Source organism: Pecten maximus, chromosome 11 (genome assembly GCF_902652985.1).
Source record: "Pecten maximus chromosome 11, xPecMax1.1, whole genome shotgun sequence".
Lineage (NCBI taxonomy): Eukaryota > Metazoa > Mollusca > Bivalvia > Pectinida > Pectinidae > Pecten > Pecten maximus.
In genome coordinates, this window is record NC_047025.1 from 31,612,684 (window position 1) to 31,637,009 (window position 24,326).

General features: G+C 36.1%; 3 protein-coding genes across 5 annotated transcripts in view; all 3 read left to right on the plus strand.

Moving 5' to 3' along the window:
* Positions 1–24,326, plus strand: part of LOC117338082 (putative ATP-dependent RNA helicase TDRD12) — a 113,838-nt gene that overhangs the window by 81,467 nt on the left and 8,045 nt on the right. For 2 of the 3 annotated variants that reach the window (XM_033899272.1, XM_033899274.1), the window contains 13 exons: positions 1,968–2,096; positions 2,759–2,819; positions 3,229–3,296; positions 4,416–4,491; positions 4,713–4,765; positions 5,357–5,491; positions 7,376–7,454; positions 8,544–8,644; positions 9,049–9,195; positions 9,536–9,655; positions 12,020–12,179; positions 13,444–13,540; positions 14,438–18,752. In XM_033899272.1, the coding sequence (XP_033755163.1) occupies positions 1,968–2,096; positions 2,759–2,819; positions 3,229–3,296; positions 4,416–4,491; positions 4,713–4,765; positions 5,357–5,491; positions 7,376–7,454; positions 8,544–8,644; positions 9,049–9,195; positions 9,536–9,655; positions 12,020–12,179; positions 13,444–13,540; positions 14,438–14,604 (1,393 nt within the window). In that variant the 3' untranslated portion in view covers positions 14,605–18,752. Of the gene's footprint in view, positions 1–1,967; positions 2,097–2,758; positions 2,820–3,228; positions 3,297–4,415; positions 4,492–4,712; positions 4,766–5,356; positions 5,492–7,375; positions 7,455–8,543; positions 8,645–9,048; positions 9,196–9,535; positions 9,656–12,019; positions 12,180–13,443; positions 13,541–14,437; positions 18,753–24,326 lie in introns of those variants that run through there. The other variant, XR_004534959.1, reaches the window with a different exon arrangement.
* LOC117338084 overlaps positions 22,289–24,326 on the plus strand; it is a 41,034-nt gene continuing 38,996 nt past the window's right edge. The window contains exons 1-2 of the mRNA XM_033899279.1: positions 22,289–22,363; positions 23,748–23,938. The gene's annotated coding sequence lies outside the window, so the exon portion shown is untranslated. The remainder of the gene's footprint in view (positions 22,364–23,747; positions 23,939–24,326) is intronic.
* Positions 23,134–24,326, plus strand: part of LOC117338558 — an 8,670-nt gene continuing 7,477 nt past the window's right edge. The window contains exon 1 of the mRNA XM_033899917.1: positions 23,134–23,143. Within this exon, the coding sequence (XP_033755808.1) occupies positions 23,134–23,143 (10 nt within the window). The remainder of the gene's footprint in view (positions 23,144–24,326) is intronic.

Genomic DNA, 24,326 nt, shown 5'->3' on the forward strand with positions numbered 1-24,326 from the left:
TATGGTTAAAGTTTAGGTCACTTCAGTAATGTATTAATTAAAATAATTATGTATTATACTGAATACGGGTCAGCAATAGATAGATAGATTGGCTTTTTACCAGATACGGACCTATTACTGGAGGATTCTGGTAATTCATTAAGTCCCGCGACACCTTGTGACATATTAGGCCAGTCATCCTCCTTGGGTTTTATCTACTTATTAAATAAACCCTCTAATCTTGTATGTTAATCTTGTTTGATACCATAGTTTTCTTTCTCTACTTCAGGTAGCCTCTCAACCTTGTAGCCAAACTGGTTTGATGCCATTGTTTTCTTTCTTCACTTCAGTAAGCCTCTCAACCTTGTAGTCTAATCTTGTTTGATGCCATTGTTTTCTTTCTTTACTTCAGTAAGCCTCTCAACCTGGTAGCCAAACTGGTTTGATGCCATTGTTTTCTTTCTTTACTTCAGTAAGCCTCTCAACCTGGTAGCCAAACTGGTTTGATGCCATAGTTTTCTTTCTTTACTTCAGTAAGCCTCTCAACCTTGTAGCCAAACTGGTTTGATGCCATAGTTTTCTTTCTTTACTTCAGTAAGCCTCTCAACCTTGTAGCCAAACTGGTTTGATGCCATTGTTTTCATTCTCTACTTCAGTAAGCCTCTCAATCTTGTAGTCTAATCTTGTTTGATGCCATAGTTTTCTTTCTTTACTTCAGTTAGCCTCTCAACCTTGTAGCCAAACTGGTTTGATGCCATTGTTTTCATTCTCTACTTCAGTAAGCCTCTCAACCTTGTAGCCAAACTGGTTTGATGCCATTGTTTTCTTTCTTTACTTCAGTAAGCCTCTCAACCTTGTAGCCAAACTGGTTTGATGCCATTGTTTTCATTCTCTACTTCAGTAAGCCTCTCAACCTTGTAGCCAAACTGGTTTGATGCCATAGTTTTCTTTCTCTACTTCAGTAAGCCTCTCAACCTTGTAGCCAAACTGGTTTGATGCCATTGTTTTCATTCTCTACTTCAGTAATCCTCTCAACCTTGTAGTCTAATCTTGTTTGATGCCATTGTTTTCTTTCTTTACTTCAGTAAGCCTCTCAACCTGGTAGCCAAACTGGTTTGATGCCATTGTTTTCTTTCTTTACTTCAGTAAGCCTCTCAACCTTGTAGCCAAACTGGTTTGATGCCATTGTTTTCATTCTCTACTTCAGTAAGCCTCTCAACCTTGTAGCCAAACTGGTTTGATGCCATTGTTTTCTTTCTCTACTTCAGTAAGCCTCTCAACCTGGTAGCCAAACTGGTTTGATGCCATTGTTTTCTTTCTTTACTTCCGTAAGCCTCTCAACCTTGTAGTCTAATCTTGTTTGATGCCATTGTTTTCTTTCTTCACTTCAGTAAGCCTCTCAACCTTGTAGTCTAATCTGGTTTGATGCCATTGTTTTCTTTCTCTACTTCAGTAAGCGTCTGTGCCTTCAGGGTTAGCATGGGCCTTGAGAAAGCCTTGAATTTCACTTTGGGCCTTGAAAAGCCTTGAATTTCATTCTGGGCCTTGAAAAGCCTTGAATATTGGTTTACAGCCTTGAAAAATCCTTGAATATTAAGGTTTCATTAGTATAAGTGAAACCCTGGCCACTGATCATTTGGATTCAACTTTGTCTATGACGCCTTCCCTACAAACCTTACTGTTTTTTAATAAATGTTTTATAAGAATAATCACCATATCAAGTTGTATTTTGATCAAGTGGATAGTTATAAGTTGCTTTTTTGTTCTCTTGTTCCCTCTCATGATGACTTAGATGACAGGTAAAATGGGCCTTGGATTTTTAATTAAGACATTGAAAAAACCTTGAATTTGGTTTGTTATAATCTGTATGAGCCCTGACCTTGTAGCTAAACTTGGTTGATGCCATTGTTTTCTTTCTCTACTTCAGTAAGCCTCTCAACCTTGTAGCCAAACTGGTTTGATGCCATTGTTTTCTTTCTCTACTTCAGTAAGCCTCTCAACCTGGTAGCCTATGGTGGTCTGAAGGCAATTATAAAGCTGATAGGCAGGGTTGGGTTTGAGGACATTCACAGGTGTCTGTTGGACAGTCTTGTCACAGCGGCATCCAAGCATGACAGGCAAGTACTTAACATGATATCTGAAGTTGATAGACAATAAACAATATTAGATATGGTCCAATTTTTCTCAGTTCTCATTGGCTAAATAATAATCATATGGAGGTCAATATTGTGTGATATTGAACCGATGTTTCCATGTTCAGAAACACCAAGTAAATATTACATGTATAACGTCATAATTATTGTGACGTCACAATGAATGCCGTAGTGTAAATTTCCTGTTATCAAGATAGATATGTGGTAATGCAATTCCATCCTTTAGATATGTGGTAATGCAATTCCATCCTTTTACAAACGAGTTTCATATCAAATATAAAAATTAAGGACCTTTGATTTGGACAATTTAGTGTGAAACCAGCCATGTAGAAACTAAAATTGACCTTAGGCTTTGCCCTCAGTTAATATTTGATTCTACCAGGTCTGTATATCACCATATTGACCTCACCAAAGGTCCATAATTGATCAAAATTGACCATGAAGAATTGATATCTTCTAATATTTTCATTGTTTGTCATAGCTGGCTTGAAGTTGTTTTGATCAGAAATAAAACATTTATGATGCTTTGATGATGCTTTCTCGAAAGTTAAATAAGTTAGAAAAGTTGCTTGGTGGGAATAAATGGCTTGAAATTGTATGTACATGTATGATGATTTTTTTTTCAGAATATGTGAAGAAATAGTGGAACAAGATGGAGGTGTTGGCCTGGTAAACAGCCTAGAACAGGTTTGTCACATCAGTTTTCAGCAGTCTGTTAGAGTGTTGGCCATGTAACCTCAGGTGAATATCCGAGGTGTGTGGTTTGTCACTGTCTACCTTTGTGGTTTGTGTTTCTCGGGAAGCTGAGAAGTTGACTGGTTTGTGCTGTCAAGGTTGAAATGATTTCAGTAGTGCTTACTGCACAAATTCATAAATATTTAATCCTGTAAAATTTTATTAAATTAGTGTAAATCAATTGCAACACATTAATGATAAGGACTTTAATCTAGCCCTGATTGGGTTTGAAGTTTCAGAGTGTTAGATCCCCTATATGCATGTAGAAGTTTTTAGTCCTTTTTAACTTTCAAAGCAAAATGTACACATTGGCCCATTTTTTTTTTTTTTTTGCATTAATCATTACTACTATATATTTTAGACCAACAGGCATTGGTTGCAAGAACAGGTCCTGATTGCAATGGAAAAGTTTCTGGATATCAGCATCAGGTAGGGCCAAGTCCATTATGTGGATTTTTGAGCTGTATCAAAACACAAAACATTTACAGAGAATTGTGGCTTTTTCTCTTCCTTATTTTGAAATCACTTTTTAGGTCACATGAGAGCCTGATAATGAGCCCTATAGCATGCTTAAGTGAATGGCTATAAAGTTGTTCAAAGGAATTACCTTGACTTCATATTCAAGGTCACTGAATTCAAATCTACCAAATTATGTCAAAACTCAGGTGACTGTTCAGGCCCATGGGCCTCTTGTTGAAAAATTACATGTTTTCTCCAAAAAGTCTAGATATTGAGAAAATTATCATGGAAAGGCATAGTAATTTTTTGCAAAAAAAGCTAATGGTAGCATGGTTCATTATTTTGTGACCGTGTTGTATCCCCTTGTATAAATAACATTGTAGAGTTTGTAGATTGTGGACTTTGTGTGAGACTAGACTGATATGTGTTGTATAATGTTGTAGGTTTCTGCCCTGTTTTTGTGAGAGATGCTGTCGACTGATATGTGTTGTATAATGTTGTAGGTTTCTGCCCTGTTTTTGTTAGAGATCCTGTTGACTGATATGTGTTGTATAATGTTGTAGATTTCTTCCCTGTTTTTGTGAGAGGTGCTGTAGACTGATATGTGTTGTATTATGTTGTAGGTTTCTGCCCTGTTTTTGTGAGACTGTAGACTGATATGTGTTGTATAATGTTGTAGGTTTCTGCCCTGTTTTTGTGAGACTGTAGACTGATATGTGTTGTATAATGTTGTAGGTTTCTGCCCTGTTTTTGTGAGATGCTGTAGACTGATATGTGTTGTATAACGTTGTAGGTTTCTGCCCTGTTTTTGTGCGAGATGCTGTCGACTGATATGTGTTGTATAACGTTGTAGGTTTCTGCCCTGTTTTTGTGCGAGATGCTGTCGACTGATATGTGTTGTATAACGTTGTAGGTTTCTGCCCTGTTTTTGTGCGAGATGCTGTCGACTGATATGTGTTGTATAATGTTGTAGGTTTCTGCCCTGTTTTTGTGAGACTGTAGACTGATATGTGTTGTATAATGTTGTAGGTTTCTGCCCTGTTTTTGTGAGAGATGCTGTAGACTGATATGTGTTGTATTATGTTGTAGATTTCTGCCCTGTTTTGAGGAGGGGAGAGTAGTGAGGACTTTGTGTGAGCTGCTGGACTCCACAGAAGAGTCTAAGGTTTGTTTCCCAGAAAACATACCAAACATCTATAATATTAACAAATGTCCATTTTATGTGTTATACTTTTATAACCGTACAGAGTGTCCTTTCTTTATTTCACGTTTTATGTTAATGATGTTTTGTCTGGTCTTTTGATAATTCTTTGATAACTGTATATCATGTTCTTCTGCTTATCTACAAACAGCTGAATTCATTTGGAGTTGTGTCCCTTTTACTAGGTACAGATGGCTACGTGTCGCACCCTGAGGAAAATGTGTCGGCTGTCTGAAGCGTAAGTTCATATACCTTGAATTTAACATATCTGAATATTTCCCTTTAAGAGAAAAGTGGCAGTGAATTAAACTAATATGCTAATTATTTTCATACCAATTCTATCTTATGTGGGCATTTAGTTTTATCTATGTCCACTTTCATTTTGTATAAAAATCAAACTACAGTGTATACATGATATATGTGTGAGACTATCATGAATGCAGTCACCTTTCAGGGTGGCAAGGTCAAGATCACTGTAACTATTCATAGATACAGTAAATTTGTCAAACATTGATATCAGTTTGCATAGGAGTGGGGACATCCAACAATCATGTCTTGGACCTTTTTATAAGTTAAATCTACATAAACAAAAATGTACAATTTGAACAATTTAAGCCCATCTTTTTACCTTTTTTTGCTATATAATTTGAAGTAAATTAATGCAGAATTTATTTTCTGTAGAATTGCAGATTATACCTTGTACTTTGGGGAATGATTATTATGAAGTTTGAGCTATTGTAGAGTGTCTGTAGTAACCTTTGAACTAGAGTGTCAATACTGACCTTTGAACTGTTGTAGAATGTCAGCAATGATCTTTGAACTTTTATAGGGTGTTATTGATGACCTTTGACAACAAGATCTGCTCAAGACTGATAAACTGTTTCGAAGATGGAGAAAAAGAGGTTGACCCAGATGTTGCTATGGCAGCCATGGAGCTCTTGGATACTCTAGTGGAAAAGAATGAGTAAGTACAATATGGCATGATATAAAGTGTAACATTCCATTGACAAAAATGTTTGACTATCCTTACCTCCCTGTCACCTATAATAAACTTGTATTGGTATCATCCTTCCCTAGTGAAAAAAATACACCCCACTAATGCACCTCTCACTAATGCACCTCTCACTAATGCCCCTCTCACTAATGCTCCTCCCCATTTAATGCCCTCCCTAATGCCCTCACTCCTGCCAAATTAATCCCCATTTCCACACATGATTGCCCTCCATCTGTCTAGACTTCATGATATACAGTGGAACTTCGTTAACTCGAAGTCGACGGGACCACGAAAAAACTTCGAGTTATCTGAGTGTTCGAATTAAGCGAGTTATCGTTTTTGGTGAAAAGTTTGGTCAATATTTGTCAACATTATATAATCATAATAACTTCGCTCCGTCGCTCACCAGATCAGTGTAAAGACTGGTCAATACATGTAAATATATATGTAATGTTTCGTTATGTCACTTGTAATTTGGTGTAGTTTTGCCGATATACAGTCACGATAAAGTTTCTTTCACTTAGTCACTTCAATAATGATCTGATTTGCAAGTCATGTTTGCAAAAGGTAAACGATAAAACGGAATTCGACAAAATAACAAGTTATTAATGTCAAAACAAATAACCGTTTAAGTTTAACACAGATTGCATACAAAACGTAACAGAACCATTACCTTTTATTGGACATATATAAAATACTGTTTGATCGGCCTACTTACTTTTTATTGATAACCACGCCATTTCCATGTGTATTAGCACCGGAAGTTGGGCTGCGCATGTGCGTATAAAATGTTACTGTAACTGAGTTGGCGTTTTATCCGATTTAATAGACAGCACTGACCGTTACAGTTGTACTCTGAACACCTCGGCAGTAATTACGCTATTGTTTCAGCAGTTTAACGATTTAATAGGCGCCGGTGACTGTGTCATTTCTACACCTGTAAAAACATCAGCCGGGTAGATCTACCGGTGTGTCAGAGATTAGTTCCGCTTGAGCGAACGGGTAGATGTGTTGTTGACTATCGTGTGTACTGATATCGGCGACCGCCTTGGGAAATTACCTGATGTAAGTAAAGCAGTACTTTTTATCCCCAAGACTTGTTGTTATAAGATTCAACCGACAATTTCTTTTATGAATTTATGAAACACTTATAATATCATGTAGGTTAGTAGTGCCGATATGTTCAGTATTACAAACGGAATTTAGCTCTTAAAAAATGTCGGCGTTTGCCACCGATCGACAAAAATTATACTTCGAGTTATTCGAACATTTCAAGTAGGATTTTTGTTGTTGGAACCAAATTTTTACTTCGTATTATCCGAGTTTTTCGAGTTATCTGAATTCGAATTTTCCGAGGTTTTTTTACTAAGATAAAGAGAGAATTCGGCCGGGACCGGCGAGGTACTTCGAGTTAAGCGGGGTATTCGAGTTATCCGAGTTCGAGTTAACGAAGTTCCACTGTAGTCTTACATTTTTTGTTGATTGACTACTTGTGATTCAAAATCCACACTTTCTTGTTTTTATAGTCAATATGAAAGCAAATATGTGTTAATCATTCTGTTTGTTGTCACCTGCTAGATAAGTTAACTATTTGTTGGTTAAGTGGATGTAAAAACATTCAGCCATGCGTTATTTGAGTGTTATAAATGTAACACAACAGGCCGATAAGTTATCTGGTGTTTTAATCTTAGTTAATTAGAACAAAAATATGAAATTGTATGGTTTGAAATATATGACATTCAAAATGAATGTCCATTGTTACAAATTAATTCAATACGTAATATTCAGGACATTTCTGGGGACAAACAGTGAGAAGAAGAATTTCTAGTGTGTATTTTATTGTTTTCTGTACAGGAAGAACGAGGATTCTTTAACTAAACCCAAGCTGGTAAAGTGTGTGGTGAACACCCTCCGACAAACCGAGGAGGAGAAGGTAAGTAGTCTGGTGACACAATATTAGTCCTTTATTCCTCAAATCTATGTAACAGACATGATCTATAATACCACAATGTACATTACTGTAAGTGCAGCTGCGAACCATTTTCCTATGACCTTCTCTGCCTGTTTGGGGGATGTAAAACAAACCAACAAACCAATCAAAACAGAACGTTTGGTCAAATATTTACCAGATATTTTCATGGAAATTCATGATGAAGTTCTTTAAGGAAATTGCACTTTGCACTTTGCATTTTAAGGTCATCTGACCTGAAGTGTCAGCATGCCCTTTAGCAGTTGTCCATAAAATTTTCTTTTAATACCCTGCTCCTTCTAAACCCCTGAGAAGATTTCAATTAAATTTAAATAGTTTTGAATTTGGTGTAGGCAATTATTTCGTAAATAAATGAAGACAGGGAGCTGGTCCAAAAAGAGAACTTGTAGCTTGCATGGCTGAAGAGCAACCAAGTTTGTTCAAATGAATTCCGTTGACCGTACTTTCAAGGTCACAGGGGTCAATATGCCTAGATAATTAAACAAGTTCTTTTCAATAACCAGGAGAGCTGATATTTGGCCACTAGCATGTTAGGGTGAAGGACTACCAAGTTTGTTCAAATGAATGACCTTGACCTACATTCAAGGTCAAAAGGGTCAAATATGCCTAGATAATTAAACAACTTCTTTCCAATAACCAAGAGGCCCAGAGACCTATTATTGGCCCTGTAGGTTACTGAGGTGAAGGGCTACTAATTTTGTTCAAATAAATGACATTGACCTATTCAAGGTCACAGGGGTCAAATATGCTTAAATCATTAAGCAACTTCTCATTATCCAAGAGGCCCAGAGAAGCAGGTTAGCAATACTGGCACATTGGGCCTCTTAATGAAATATAGACAAGTAGTTACCAATGCTGACCAGAACTATCGTAATAAAAAATAGATTCTTTGTTGGATTTTACAGAAATTGGAAAGGTGATCATTAATTTCCCATATCTTTGTAGCTAGATGACTATTGAGACCTATGGGCCTCTTGTTATGTTATTAAATTGTTAATAACACCTTTACTTTATATTTACTTTATGTTGTAGTTTATGCTGTGTGGTTTAAGATACTGTAACTATTATGGAAAACTGAACCGGAGAAACAAGACAGTTCTTCTACAGTTGGAATTAGTACCTATCCTAGACAGGTAAGTACAAGAGGGGTCAGAGGTCAAGGGTTATAGCTGGAACTATTCCAACTCCCATGTCTCCTACAATAATATTGTATTTGATATATGACCTAGACCTGTAGTTTATGCTATATGTTGGTATACAGATTACAGAGTCTGGCTTACCTGTCCTTAGTCACACCTGACTCGTGTAAACTATTAAAAAAGTGACCTTGACCTTTAGTTAATGTAATATCTTGAGATACAGATAACTGAGCCTGCCTCACCTCTCCTTGGCAGTGTGATCTTTTACACAAGTGACCTTGACCTTTAGTAAGTGTTATTTCCTGAGATACAGATAACTGAGCCTGCCTCACTTTTCCTTAGTCACACCTGAGCTACACCAGTGATATTGACCTGTTCTTAATGTTTTTGGTATACAGATTACTGAGCCTACCTCACCTGAACTCAGTCATCCATGACATGTGCTTGGAGCAGAAGACTAGTCTTGTGGTCAATGTCCAGTCCTCACAGACTATTAAGAACACACCGATAAGTCAGTCTAAAGCCTCAAATGACCACATAGACAGGCAAGTACTTCTGATTATAGTTTGGAATTAATCATGATATTGTAATATATTGTTAAATATTGTTCTTTGTTGAAGGTCCCCTCTGGTGAGTTTGTAAGTCCTCCTCATAGATGTTATACATGGTGTTTATGTATTTGTTTGCCCTGTAGTACTCATGTTGTTTTTAACATACTTCTAAGTAATTTTTCGTACAAAGACTTTCCATGGTGGCTATTTAATGTGATGATTTTTTCATTATTTAGCATCCTACTATTTTCAAAGCAAGTGTTTACAATGCATGTACATTGGCCTTTGTGAGATGATATTTGATATATGTATATAATAATTATTAATTTTGTAGCATCCTGCCACAAGTGCTGTGGTCGGAGAATATCTTTACTGTCCGACTCAGCATTAAAGTAGTGGGCGTGAACCTGAAGTCTGATCCTGTACAAATCACGGAGAATTCGGTCACCTTCAGGTAATATGACAGTGTAGACTGTAGATGTTATGTGAGCTAGCATGTTGTAGCTGGAGAACAAGGTCATACATAGATAAATGATATATTGCAGCAGGATTATAACATGTTAGGTTGATTTAAACTGTTATCCTTGTTGTTTTACATACCTAGGTGGGGGGGGGGGGGGGGGGGGGGGGCACGGTAGCTCATTCTGAATAAGCTTAGAGCGCTGGCCAAGTAATCTCGGGTGAAGGTCCGAGATGTGTGGTTCGACGCTCCCTACCAGTGTCGGTTTGTGTTTCTCGAGAAGCTGAGAAACGACCCCGTTTGTGCTGTCGTGGTTGTGTCCTTGAGCAAGACACTTTACCCTTATTGCTCTGGATGGCCTCCTGTATGTTGTAAACCCAGCAAACAAACAAAAGGCATATTAAGGACTTTATCATATTGGTACTGTAGGTAATGATGGTGCTAGTTTATGAAGTTGTGTGTAGCATTATCTTATCTAACATTATCTAATCTAAGGAACATATCGTCAAACCTTCCAACAAGATTTTTAGCTCACCGGTTACGAGTAACCTTGAGCTAATGCTGTCACCCCAGCTTCGGCGTCCCACCCCAAAACTTTAAAGTTTTTGGAGTAAGTTTTTGGAAAGCTTGTAAGTCCAAAAGTATACACCTCACACCCTTCTAATTTGGTTAATACATTCATTAGAGGTCTAGGAGTGATGTTATGACAAAATCATGCAGAAAATTTTTAATATTTTTGGCACATAAACCCACTTTAAAGATTTTTGGGGGTTAGTTTTGGAAAGCTTGTAAGTCCACACCCTTCTTATTTGGTTTATACATCCATTAGAGGTCTAGGAGTGATATTATGTGACATACAATTTCAAAATGACATGCTTATACATACATAAAAAATGATTGCATAGTGTGATTGCTGCCGCCGGTGAGCTTTCGCAATCATTGATTGCACTTGTAAACCTTGCAGATTGTCCGTATTTTAATCTGTAAACTATCTGGCAGTATTTGGGCAGTATTTGTTCATATGGTATGATATTAAAGAATTTGTAGTTCTTGTCTTTTGAGGTGATTGCATAATGTTGAAAATAAATATTTAAATGATATGATTTTTAGCTGGTCTCTTCGAAGAAGAGTGAGAGCTTATGTCGTCACTCCGGGGTCGGCGTCGGCGTTGGTTTTCCAAATGTTAAATTTTTGGTGCAAGTGTTGAAAGGCATAGTAATTTATGGTAATATGGTCCCTGTGGGGGTCAAGCTATCCCCTGCCGGAGCTAAAATAAAAGATTTTTTGGAAAAAAAACAGATTTTTGAAAATTTTCGGACTTAGAAAATTTTTGCGTTAAGTTTTTGGTGCAAGTGTTGAAAGGAATTAATACATCACTTTATAATTGTACTATGGTGCTGATAGTTGGTAATAGACTCCCTCTTGGGTTAAACTATCCCCTGCCGGAGTTAAACTAAAAGATTTTTTTGGGAAAAAAACAGAATTTTCAAATTTTTGGACTTAGAATATTTCTGCGTTAAGTTTTTGGTGCAAGTGTTAAGAGGTTTTAATACATCACTTTATAATTGTACTAGGGTGCTGATATTTGGCAATAGAGTCCCTATGGAGTAAGACAATCCCTTCCTGGAGTAAAACTTTAAAAAAAAATTGGATTTTTTCTTTTTAAATCTGTGTTTTTTTGTTTTTGTTTTTAAATCTTTGGACTTTGTGTTTAGTTCATATTGTGAGTGTTGAAAGGCATAGTAATACATGGTATTAGGTTCCCTGTGGGGGTTAAACTATCCCTTGCCGGAGTTAACTGAAATATTTTTTTGTGCAAATGTTGAAAGCTATTTTACACATCACTTTATGATTGTACTAGGGTGCTGATATTTGGTAAAAGAGTCCCTATGGAGTTACACTATCCCTTCTTGGGGTGAAACTGAAAATAAAACAATGTGAAAAAGCTCACAATAGACAATTTATACCGGTCCACATTTTGCAAGGGAGACAACTCTCATTAGGATAATATTTTGTCAAAAAATTGAAGAAATATGTCCAAAAGCAATTACATTTGTATTTAATATATTCATTTAATCTACAACAGCATAGCTTGTCTCCCGAATGTTTGTCAATAAATAATTTATATATATATAAATTGGTATGGTTTCGAAAATTGCATGAATTCACAAAGCATAATCTGATCAAGTAAACAATATAAATATTATTAATGCAATTTGCGAAACCATTCCAATTAATATATTTTAATTATTTATTGAAAAACATTTGCGAGACGAGCTATGCTGTTCTCCAACAGCTCTTGTTTTATAAACCTGCATAAGTTTATAAATCAGGGAAATCTGTTTGTATGTTCCACAGGGCATTGGTGGATGGTAAGGTTTACTCAGTGGAGTACATCCTATACGACTCCATCCTACCAGCCCGCAGTCAGGTGAAGATTAGCTCTGGTGAAGTGACTATCGTCCTACGCAAGAACCAGAAGGGGCGCTGGCCTCGGCTCATCAAACTCAAAGCCAAGGTAATGAATTCTAAAGTTGAGGACACCAGCTTTGATATTCAATGTTTTAAACTCCTCTTTTAAGGTTAAATTACAATAAATGTTTTGGACTCTAGGTTCAATTTTGAAATTCTTTTTATGTAAAACTGAGTCTTGTGCATTTTCTGTTTGTATTACACTTTCTTTTCTTTGTTCATGCTATTCTTGTGTAAAATTAGCCTTACAATACCACATATGGCAATGGAAGGAGTCCATGGATTGAAAACAAAATCATAATCAAAAAGCTAGGATAATACGAGAAATTATATGTCTTTGGTAACACTATTATAAATTTGTGACAGAGAATAGCCTTTGGTAACAATATTAACAATTTGGACAGAGAATCAAGACAGTATCCGGTATTAAATATTGTTTGATTCTGGTACAAACTGAACCATACACATTCAATGATGATGTTTTATTAATATTTGATTTATAAACTAGAATTTTTTAGCTTTTTGATTTGATGTGAATTAATACAATTTTGCTGATGTGTCCTACAAGTAATTGAACATTAGAATTTAAACTCATACACAAAACTATGCTTGTACAATTTCTTGGACCACTAGGCGTCAATGTCAGATGATTTGACGAATTAAATTTAGATTTTTATGGGATCTTTTCTGTGGTAGCATTGCTTTCGCTGAGTCGAGTGATAACAGAGGCTTTGGCTGGTTTCAACAAATTTATATAAACAAAACATGTCATATAACTAGTAACATAATAGATAATATCTACAAGTCGATAACACAAGTGTTCATATATCCGAAGTGGGGTATGTGTGTGGCACCTGTGCTTAGTTCATCACCATGTGTTCTCCTGGCCACGTCTCACTATCGCGCACACATACATCGGTAAACTACTCACAGTTCTGTAGAGCCTTTGTGCATTGTTCTCACTTTCCAAGCAATTTTCCTTTTTACCATCTCTTGTCCTTTTGACTTCACTCCTGTTTCTCCTCGTACGTGCTATCCCAAGCCTACCGTCTGTCCTTGGTTTTTCACCGAGTTCCTCTGTACGGGAGTTAACTCCTATCGAAACTTATGGAGGGTGCGCCCCACCAATTTCACACGTGTGTATTATATATAAGGAATGTCCTTTCCTATGGCTGTGCCATGCATATATATCTATATTTAAATCATAAACACATATTTATTTTGACAGTCCACACTGTCTCTGATAATGAGATAAATCTGACTACAGGATGCAAGGTTTTATATTAAAGATTTATTTTTTCCTTCAACAGCCTGCCAATCTGTTGTATGACTTTGACCGGTATGAGGACAGCTCATCAGCTGAAGACGAAGACTGTGATGAGGATGGGGCAGGTCCAACCAGGAAAAGTAGGTTTTACTGAATATTTTATATCTGGCTGGCAATCAGGGAATTACAGTGTTGAAGCCATTTCCATAGTCTTTGAAGCCATTTCCATAGTCTTTGAAGTCATTTCCATAGTCTTTTGGGGCATGGACAGTAGGATAGACCCCTCTTTTGTCAGGAAATTCATTCATACTATGCAGAGTGACTCCCATTTAATCTGAAAAGGACCCCATGGATAAAAAAGTACAGAGCATATTTATATAAACTCTTAATGGAGTCTCATCTGAGTTGTCTCCCTTGGGTTGTTTTTAGATTTCTTACAGTTGGTTAGAAATTAAAATTTGATGTTTGTTGATACTGTGTATGAGACTAGTAAATGAGGGTTGATAATTGTTTTTTAACATTGGTAAAATCATTTTTAGAATATTGACTTGAAATTTTGTATACATCAAAGAATTTTCGTCATATGAAACAACATATTTGCTTTATCAGAACTTTGTACTAAAATATCATCAGATGGTAAGCTATTCAAATTGCCCTTTGTCCTTCCATCTGTAAACAATACTGTTGTTGCTATTTTTTTTTAAATACTGAATAGATATTTCTCAAGCTTGATATGTCAGTTCCCTTTGTCACAGATGAAGTTTGTTCTTACTAACATTTCTCTGAAACTTTCGGAAGCTTAGATCTCTCTTAGCTTTCATATGTGGGTTCCATTTGTTATCAAATGATTAAGGAAAAGCAGAAAGAAAGGAAAAATAGAAAAATCATTCTTACATATATCCAATAGAGATCATTCAATGGTAGGCACAAAGTTCCCTCTTGTATCTCTTGTCCTTATCAAACATTATCTATAATGATACTTCTATTGGATGTCTTCTTCATAATAGGTTTTAAAGCCATATTGTTTTATCTAACAGGTAAGAAAATACGACTGCCAACAGGGATCTCCGCGGAAAAGAAACAGGAGATAATGGAACGTCATCGCCTGGAACAGAGCTGCTCGACACAATCAAGTGATGAAAATGAGGGGATCATTAGGAATGATGATCGTGATCCATATGATATCTTTGATGTTGGGCATTAGACATGAATTTCTGTAGCTTGGAAGTTGAGTTTTTGTCCTATTAAAAAACCTTCGAATGAAATACAAAATTCCTCATGCAGTGTGTTTAAATGGAGAAGGCGTAATCTTTGCAAAACACTGCTAGAACCAACGATTTCGTGACAGACATAGATATTGACTCTCACAGACAGTTGTGTGGATAATACGGGGATTGTTAAGAGTTATCGAGATAACCATTGGACAAGATGGTCAGAGTTGTTGAGACGACCGAGTTATTTAGACAACCATTGGACAAGATGCTCAGAGTTATTGAGACTACCGAGTTATTGAGACGATCATTGGACAAGATGGTCAGAGTTATTGAGATGACTAATGTGAAATGATTTTAGTTCATCAGAGAGTGATGTGTGCCTTATGACATTGTTATAAATCTACAACACTAAAAGAATTTTCTGCAATGTGCGCCAGGATTTTCCAGGATCCACTGTGCTGGTCATCAAGTAACATTTTACCTTTTGTTTTCGTTATCTTATTTCCCTAATTTGGAGTAATTAGGAGGAATTTTCCTAATTTGGAGTAATTAGGAGGAATTTTCCTAATTAGGAGGAATTTCCCTAATTTGGTGTAATTAGGAGGAATTTGAACATCAAGACAGAAAGTCTTGGCAGAAGTCACAGTGACATTATTTTGACACTTTGTTGACTGAAAAAGTTCGTGTTCAATTAATTGTTTTAATGTGCTTTAACATGTTTGATAATATGGGCAGCAATATATCATTATGTCTGTTTTATTCATTGAAAGGACTTAAACATGAAGTTTTAGAAAATGACCTTCATAATAATGTTTTGTTATAAAAGAAAGATTGCAAGGTTGAGATAAAAGAAATAAAGTTATCTTCATAGATATATTTTTGTAGAAAGAAAGCATTGGCATATATATAGATTGATACCAGTATGTCAATGCGGGAATCACAGCAGAGATTATTCAGTATTGAAGGAATTGGTATTGAATGACCTTGACCTTGCTGTGTCAGTATGGACCGAAATAGAATATTATTTTACCTAAACATGTTGAAATCTATTTTCACAAACTATGAAATGATTGAGCCCGAACCATCAGAAAATCAAACTGGAGGAACTTCACTTTTACCGTAATTGATGATGGTATAACCTTGAAATAATTATAACGTTTCATGAACAGTAAAATAACCACAAAACTTTTATGAAGACGTTGCAAAATACAGGGTATTGAGTTTAGTTTCAGGAAGGGTAAAATGGAGTTTCATGAACAAAGATAATGATTTTTTTTTTTTTTTTGAGCTGGCACATGTATACCTGGTACATATGGCCTTTGAAAATCAAGTTGTATTGTAAAAATACTCATTGAAATTCATTTAAGAGTTGCTCAAGATCCTGTTTAGTGGTAGATATACAAAATAAAGATAAAAATGTATATGGATGAGGTCAGAAATCTCGGTTTTTATTGCCAAGGGTGTAAACCCTTCAGGCTCTATATTTTACTCATTGTTTTCAGTGTTAATTCAACTTTTAGCCTTACGGTTCATAAGCATCCTAAAGACTACATCATACAATTATCTTTAATATGTAATTACAAATGAACTGAAGATGAACAGCATTAGTATAATTACATATATTAAGATCTATACCATATTGAACTACTAGAGGTTAATGATGTAATGACAACATTTCTCAGCGGCAATATTGAATGAATGCTCAATAAGAATAAATTTATAAATGAATGGAGTATACAATAGTGTAGTCAGGGGATAGGTGGCTAAAATAGTGGTAGACCTGGAAACTGATATGAGTGAAAACACCTAATGATGCACTTTATGGCAGTAAAAGCTTTAAAGCAATGACATTCATAGCTCATATTGTACAGTTATAACATGATAGTGTTAAAGACAACTAAATGTCTGTCACTTCCTCGGAAACGGTGACCAGAAAATATCTGTTTATCACAGAGAACATCTCCAAACCATTTAAAAAAGGATATGTTTTTTTTCATTTTAAAGCAAAAGCTTTTTAACTTGCGTTGTCAGCTTTAAGTGAATATAGTAAGATTGTAATAAAGCAGAGGAATACTTCTTTTGAGCTGTCATTCTAACCACCTTAGAAGACTCCTCAATGCCCTAAAATTCTAGATAGGGAATTAACTGCTATGCCAGACCATGATTCAAACTCTAAAGGTGTAAACTCTACACAAAAATGCAAGCTCTTGGATTAAGATGGATAAAGGCAATCGAATACTGCCCTTTTCTATGACAATATCATAGACAGGTAGGGGCCGCAGATGGCTGAGTGGTTAAGGTGTCCTGACACGTTAACACTAGCCCTCCACCCCTGGGTTGCGAGTTCGAAACCTACGTGGGGGCAGTTGTCTGGTGTACTGACTGTAGGCTGGTGGTTTTCCTGGTACTCCTGCTTTCCTTCACCTCCAAAACCTGATCATCTTGACACATCCTGAAATGACCCTGACTGTAAATAGGATGATAAATAAACTAAACATAGACAGGTAAGAACAATCTCAAAAAGAAGACAGATTTAGGATTATTTCATGCTTAGTGGTAAGACTGAGTATTTCACAGGGTTGACATGTTCTTCATCTCTCCTTGGGAGGTTTTTACAAAGTTTTCCAATGGCAACAGCCGTTCTTGTAAAATGAAGTACTTTTTGTCAGTATTTCCCATTGTTTCCTCTTGGAATTGAACCCAGGACCCCTTGTTTACTAGTTCAATGCTCTTCCAAATAAACAAAAGAGACATTCTCCATATCCAAATTGGTAAGAGCCAGCTGTAAGTTTACCATGATGACATAGGCTGATCAGTAGTTTGAATATTGAGGCTGTCATCCTTTTCCAGTAGTGAGTAAGAATCTTGAGGTCATGACCCATTTCCAGTAGTGAGTCAGAATCTTGAGGTCATAACCCTTTTCCAGTAGTGCTACAGTTGCCATATTAATAACAAAACTGTATCACAAAACAAAGTTTTTAGAACCCTTCAATTATAACTGGTGCCAAAGGTAGGGAAATTCAGATGATAAAAAGTCAGCTAATTGGCCTAAAGCAATATAGGAGATACAATTACCCTACAAGATCATCAATTTGACAATTTTGAACATGAAATAATTTTTGAAGAAAAAGAGAAAGTGTTTATAAACTGAATTGAGTCCAGTATTTGATGCAGAAGTTACAGCAAACCATGGGGATTAAAATATTCAACAGTTGAGTTAAGAAAATCAAAATTTGCCAAAGTAAATGTAAAAATATAAAAACTTGAATGTGGCCATTACAGTTGACACTTCTAAATTAAAACAACTAATAAATTATAATTTAGCATAACAAATCAAGCCATTTTATAAAGACAGGAGGATATATAGATACCATGATGGTAAGGTGCTCCCCCCTGGCAGTCTTGTCTTTTGTAATAATTGGTAAGTAGAACAATATTTTGTAGGTGTATAAAGAAAATATTTTCATTTCACCGCATTATAGCCATCTCAAAGTGGTGCAAATTATTATTTGTGGTGATTGGGCCTTTAGTTACCAGCAGATTTCGTTCTCAACTCCCTGAGGAGCATACAGCCAGAGCTGCCATTTTGGCACTAAAGGCTTTCATACATTATTTCTTGCACTGCCCTACCACATAGTTATTTACATCTGAGTTGACTAGAACACAACAGAGAAAAGTATCTTGTTCAGGGATACAAAACCACTGTTGTAGGGACTCGAACTAGCGATCCTTTGGTCACATTGCCCTTTATCCTACCACTAGACCACCATGCCTCTGTTTTATTAAAAATGCATTGTATCGATCAATTCATACCGTATTTTTGCTGTTGTTATATATGTATGTATCATTAATCATGCATATGAAACTTTGTGCTTGTTAAACTTAAGAAGGTTGTGTTTGTTAGAATAAAAAAAAAATAGAATAAAAAGACTGTGAATGAATGAAAAAGGGGTGGGGGTTATATTTAACTTGATGTTGAAAAGAGAATCATTTCATTATGCAAAATTGATTATGATGATTAAAGATGTGGTAGAATAGGAAAGCTAATATTATCAGTTTTCGATCATATAATCAGTAAAAATTCCTCATATACTGAAAACTTGTGAATATTTATCTCCTGATATATTTCTTCAATCTGGTTTATGAACAAAGAACTCAAACACAGACTGAAGTTATACGACTATTTATTATACTAATACATTGGGCTAAAGGGCTATAACAGCTGTGGTGCTTAACTCTCTCTTGTAGATGACCTGGCCAATATAATTATAATAGATACATTTACACTAAAACTGAATTTAAGCTAGCGTAGACTGTATATGTAGCTATATATATAGAAAAGCTGTTCCTGTTGGCCAGGCCATGTAACTGAGTCGAGTGAACTTATTAGTAGATATAAACGAATTCTTGGGGGACTTACGAATTACAAATGATGTAAAATGCCCCACTCGATAATCATTAATTGCTGCAGAGCGGGGTGCCATAAACCCTAACTCCCTTAATAAGGAAGGGGGAAAAACGGTACGATTTTGAAAAAAAGGTTTGACCTATTTTTCCACTTGGTAGTTGATATAGCTAAGTAGCAAAATGTTGCAAAAATGCAAATATCAGCTGTAACCCACCTGAAAAGTCACATGGTAGAGAGTATGGGATATACTTGTTTTTTACTATTAATTCTGATTTTATTATAATTGTATTTTCAATAAAATTTGTTTTATAGATCCTTTTCTTGTTATTCTTTCTGTTTTTAGATCACCTGAAACAAAATCCCAAGTGACCTATTGCAATTGCCTTTTGTCTGTTCTCGTGCTTTGTCTGTCTGATAAGGAACTATGTATATTTTCGACTTCTTCTTGATAACGAGAGGCCCAGAAACCTGATATTGCATTTGTAGCATTCTGGAATAAAGGGCTATAGATTGTTCAAATGATTGATATTGACCTTCATTCAAGGTCACGGGGGTGAAATATGCCAAAATCTTTAAACAACTTCTCCTTGATAACCAAGTGGCCAACAGACCTGATATTTGGTTTGTAGCATTCATGGATAAAGGGCTATAATAATTGTTCAAATGAATGACCATTACATTCATTCAAGGTCCCAGGGACCAAATGCTAAAATATATCAAAACTTGGGCGAGTGTTAAAGCCAATGGGCCTCTTGTTATTCATAAGTCAAGGCTTTCCATTGTGTTTTGATTCTTGTAAATTTCCAATTTATCCACAAGGTATTTTGTAGGAGGCAGTTATTTAGCTCATCTGCTTGAAGGAAAAGTGAGCTTATACTGTGGTGCGGCATGCGGCCAGTCGCACAGCTTAAACTTTTTAGGTCACCTGAGACTGAGACTTTTTACCTTTCCGACTTCTTCTCCAAAACCACAGGACAAAATTCAATGAAATTTGGCAGAAAGTTTCTATGGCTGAAGGTCACCCAAAATTGTGAATTATATGGTCCCCACCCCCCAGGGGCCTGAGGGGTGGGGCCAAAAAGGGTCAAATTGACTAAAACTTCAAAAATCTTCTTCTCTACTCTCAGATATGGTGGTGTCAAACACTCTTTATAGATGAAAGGGTCTTGTGGTGCTTTACCAAAATTGTGAATTGCATGACCTTGGGTTCTCACGTTTGCCCCTGGGGAGGGGGTAAACTTTACTATAGTTTATAGAGAGAAATCACATTTTTGACTATTATTTATTGGATTTGTATTGGAAATTTTTCTTATCTGGTTAATATTATCAGTGTTGGATAACTGTTTGATAGTATGCATATGTTGGCCCTGACTGACCCCCAGGGGCTGATGGGCAAGGGCTAAAAAGTATCAAATTGACTGAAATTTCAAAAATCTTCTCTACTCTCTTATTTGGTAGAAACAAAATCTCTACATAGATGGAAGGTCCTTATGGTGCTTTACCAAAATTGTGAATTTTATTACCCTGGGGTTTCATGTTTGCCCCCTGGGGAAGGGGTTAACTTTACTATAGTTTATATAGGGAAATCACATTTTTGACTATTATTTGTTGGATTTGTATTGGAGCTCATTCTAACCTGGTCAACATTATCACCATAGGATAACATTTTGATGGTATGGAAATGTTGGCCCTTACTGACCCCCAAGGGGTGATGGGCGGGGCTAAAAAGGGTCAAATCGACTGAAATTTCAAAAATCTTCTTCTCTACTCTCATATTTGGTAGAATCAAAAAATCTCCATAGATGGAAGGATCTTATGGTGCTTTACTAAAATTGTGAATTTAATGACACAGGGGTCTCGCGTTTTGCCCCTGGGGAGGGGGTAAACTTTACTATAGTTTATATAGGGAAATCACATTTTTGGCTATTATTTGTTGGATTTGTATTGGAATTTATTCAAACCTGGTTAACATCATCAGCGTTGGATAACAGTTTGATAGTACGCATATGTTGGCTCTGACTGACCCCCAGGGGCTGACGGGCGGGGCTAAAAAGTGTCAAATTGACTGAAATTTCAAAATCTTATTCTCAATACCTATATAAGATAGAATCAAAAACTTTTCATAGAAGGAATGGTTTTATGGTGTTTTACTTGAATTGTGAATTTCATGACCCTGGGGTTTCACATTTGCCCCTTGGGAGAGGGTAAACTTTGCGATAGTTTATATAGGGAATTCATATCTTGGACAATCATTTGTTTTATGTCTATTGGAATTCATTTTAACTTTCTTAAAATTATCAGCAAGGGATGACAGCTTAATATGCAAATGTTGGCCCTGACTGACCCCAAGGACTGATGGGTGGGGCCAAAAAGGGTCAATTAAATTAACTGAAATATTTCAAATCTCAGGTGACCATTAAGGCCCGTTGGGCCTCTTGTAGCCTTTAGACAACTTCTTCTCAAAATCCAAGAGGCCTAGAGACTTGATAATGGGCCTGAAGCATACAGGAGTGAAGGGCTACCAAGTTTCTTCAAATGAATGACCGTGACCCTCATTCAAGGTCAAAGGGGTCAAATATGTTGAAATCTTCAAACTTCTTCTCCTCAATAACCAAGAGGCCCAGAGACTTGATATTGGGCCTGTAGCATACTTTGGTAAAGGGCTACCAAGTTTGTTCAAATGAATGACCATGACCTTCATTCAAGATCACATGGTCAAATAGGCTAAATTCTTCAAACAATGATGTCTAGATAGGAAAGAGACCTGATACTAGTCCAATTGTATACTGGAATGAAGGACTAGAAAATTAAACCCAGCCTATGCTGATATTAGAAAAGAATGGCTTATCAGCATAATTTCTGCAGAAATAACCTTAATCAATGTCAAAGTTGCTATAGAGCCAGGTGAGCGCGACACAGGCCCATTGGGCCTTTTGTCTTCATTTTTCTCTGTACTTTTTCCATAGTGAAACTCTGCATAGTATTTTCTCCATATCTTTCCTTGGATCTAATATCGAGTACAGCACAGTTCTGAAATGGTGGAGGTTATCAATAAATGTTATAAACAGATAACAAGAAAGGAATGTTCAGCGGACCTACAAAAGACAAATATGGGTAGTTAAGTGGGTTAAGTGTGATTGTTGAGTGTTTACTAAAGAGGGGAATCACTTCAGAATAGCTTGTTGACCAACTTTACTATAAAGGATAATTTTCCGGAATTGCCACACGTCTAATCGTTGAGTTGTAAAATTACAACACTATGACCTGTGATCCGGAACAGGAAGTTGCTCACTGAAACGGATGAATTTTCTTGCTGCATATTGGTGGTGCAACAGAAAAAGGTAGAATGAAAATTATGCATGTATAATGTCAAATACAGTCAAACCAATTAAGTATTGTGTACCATAGACACTTGTGAGCATAATGACATGATTATTTAGTGATATGTTTGTGATACAGACATGATTATTTAGTGATATGTTTGTGATACAAATCTGTTTATTGTGTTCCTCTGAAGTGCATTGTTTGCAGTGTTTTGTTGAAATTTACAGACAGTTTACAAATTACATGTCAACAGCATTAAGTAATGATACATACTAACTAGACTGGCCCCGTTTCTGGTCCCCAGGATATGTATTCAAACTGGGGATAGATAATCTATTATTAGAATTTAGCTTGGCAATTCTAAACTAAAAGAACTTAGAGTCTGGTGGTCAGTCTTCATACTCACTACTGATCAAGTTACTGCTGTTAAATTACAACATAAAAGTGATGTGTAGGCTTGTAAAATACCACTGATATCACTGGATTTGCTGTTTAGATGGTACATTACAGAGTAACCTGAGTCTGGTTAAAGTTTTGGTGTATTTAAAGTTCCTTCAACATTTCAGTCAGACCATGTGTTATATATTACATTTGTTTGGAACTTCTCTTGGCAATTTCTCTGTTGAAGTTTTGGTGCAAGTTTCTTCAGTGGTCAACAGTTCAGCCAGAGCATTGGTTATTAGTCTAGATCTCCTACTAGTCAAACTGAAAGGACTATCGGTTTCCTCTCCGTCTGTCTGTCTGTCTGTCTGCCTGTCAATCTGTCAGTCCGTCTCTTTTCTCAGCCATGCTTCAAGGTATGATTGTGAAAGTTGTTATGTAACTTCAGTATGAGTAGCTTCAGATAAAGTTTGAGTTTCAGGGTTTTTGGGTCAAGGTCAAGGTTACTGTTACTATTTTTAGCGGAGGCCGGTAAAGGAACATGTATTGCTTTAGCAGTCATCTCAGAATGCTTGTTATCCTAATATTTGGCACAGATGTTTATGTGTGGTCCAGCAAGTATAACAAGGATTTAATTTGGGAAAATGGTTTCTATTTTTTTAAATTTTGGATGTGTTTGGGACAGTTACTGGATTTAATTTGAAGCAATGATATCTATCTTTTCAAATATATTTTTTTTTAATACCCATTTAAGACAATTTTTGGGAAGATTGTTGCTAAGTCCAAGAATACTAAGGTATCAAACAAACCAAAAATCATTAGATAGGGTCAACCAGGTGATGTATAATCAGTTTGTGGTGTCGATCTTGTTACCACATGAATTAATGTACATTGAGTTTGGTATCGGTTGAAATTCAAGAATTTTGTGACTTTCATTATATATTTTTCCACATAAACTTTTTTTAATCTTGTGAATCATCTTTTGCAGTTCTACAATTTGTGTTACTTTAATTTTAACAGTTTCGGCAAAAAATCTATTCACATCAAATACGTGCTCACAGAAAGTGTCAAAGTGAAAGAGGCTGGAGCAAACCTGAGCTGTCATTTACCTGGAAACAGTAGAAATTCCCACCATCCAAACTTAACAAGACCAGATAGTGTATTCTCAACTTTGACACCATAATCATATTACTGGAGTGGCCATAGATCAGGTAGATAATCATATATCAGAAAAAATTGAAAATACACATAAGATATGTTTACTTTTCAGTTTATCATTTGTTTGTGGTCCATTTGTCATTAAATTGTTCTTTTATTGATATTTTTGTGTCACCTGCAAAAAGCAGGCAATACATTGGTATCACAATTGCATGTTGTCGTGTTCTACAAGTCCAATTCCAATTTCTGGTTTTCTTCTTTATTTTCTTATTCATCCAAACATATATATCCAATTTACACAATGTTCTCTTTTCTAGTCTCCTCTCTATTTCTGTATCTCTTATAGCTCTGTTCTTCCTTACTCTCAATATTCTGTCACTTGTTCTCTATCATTCTCTGTTGTTCTCTCTAGTTCTCCCTGTTCTCTTCCCTTCTCTTCTC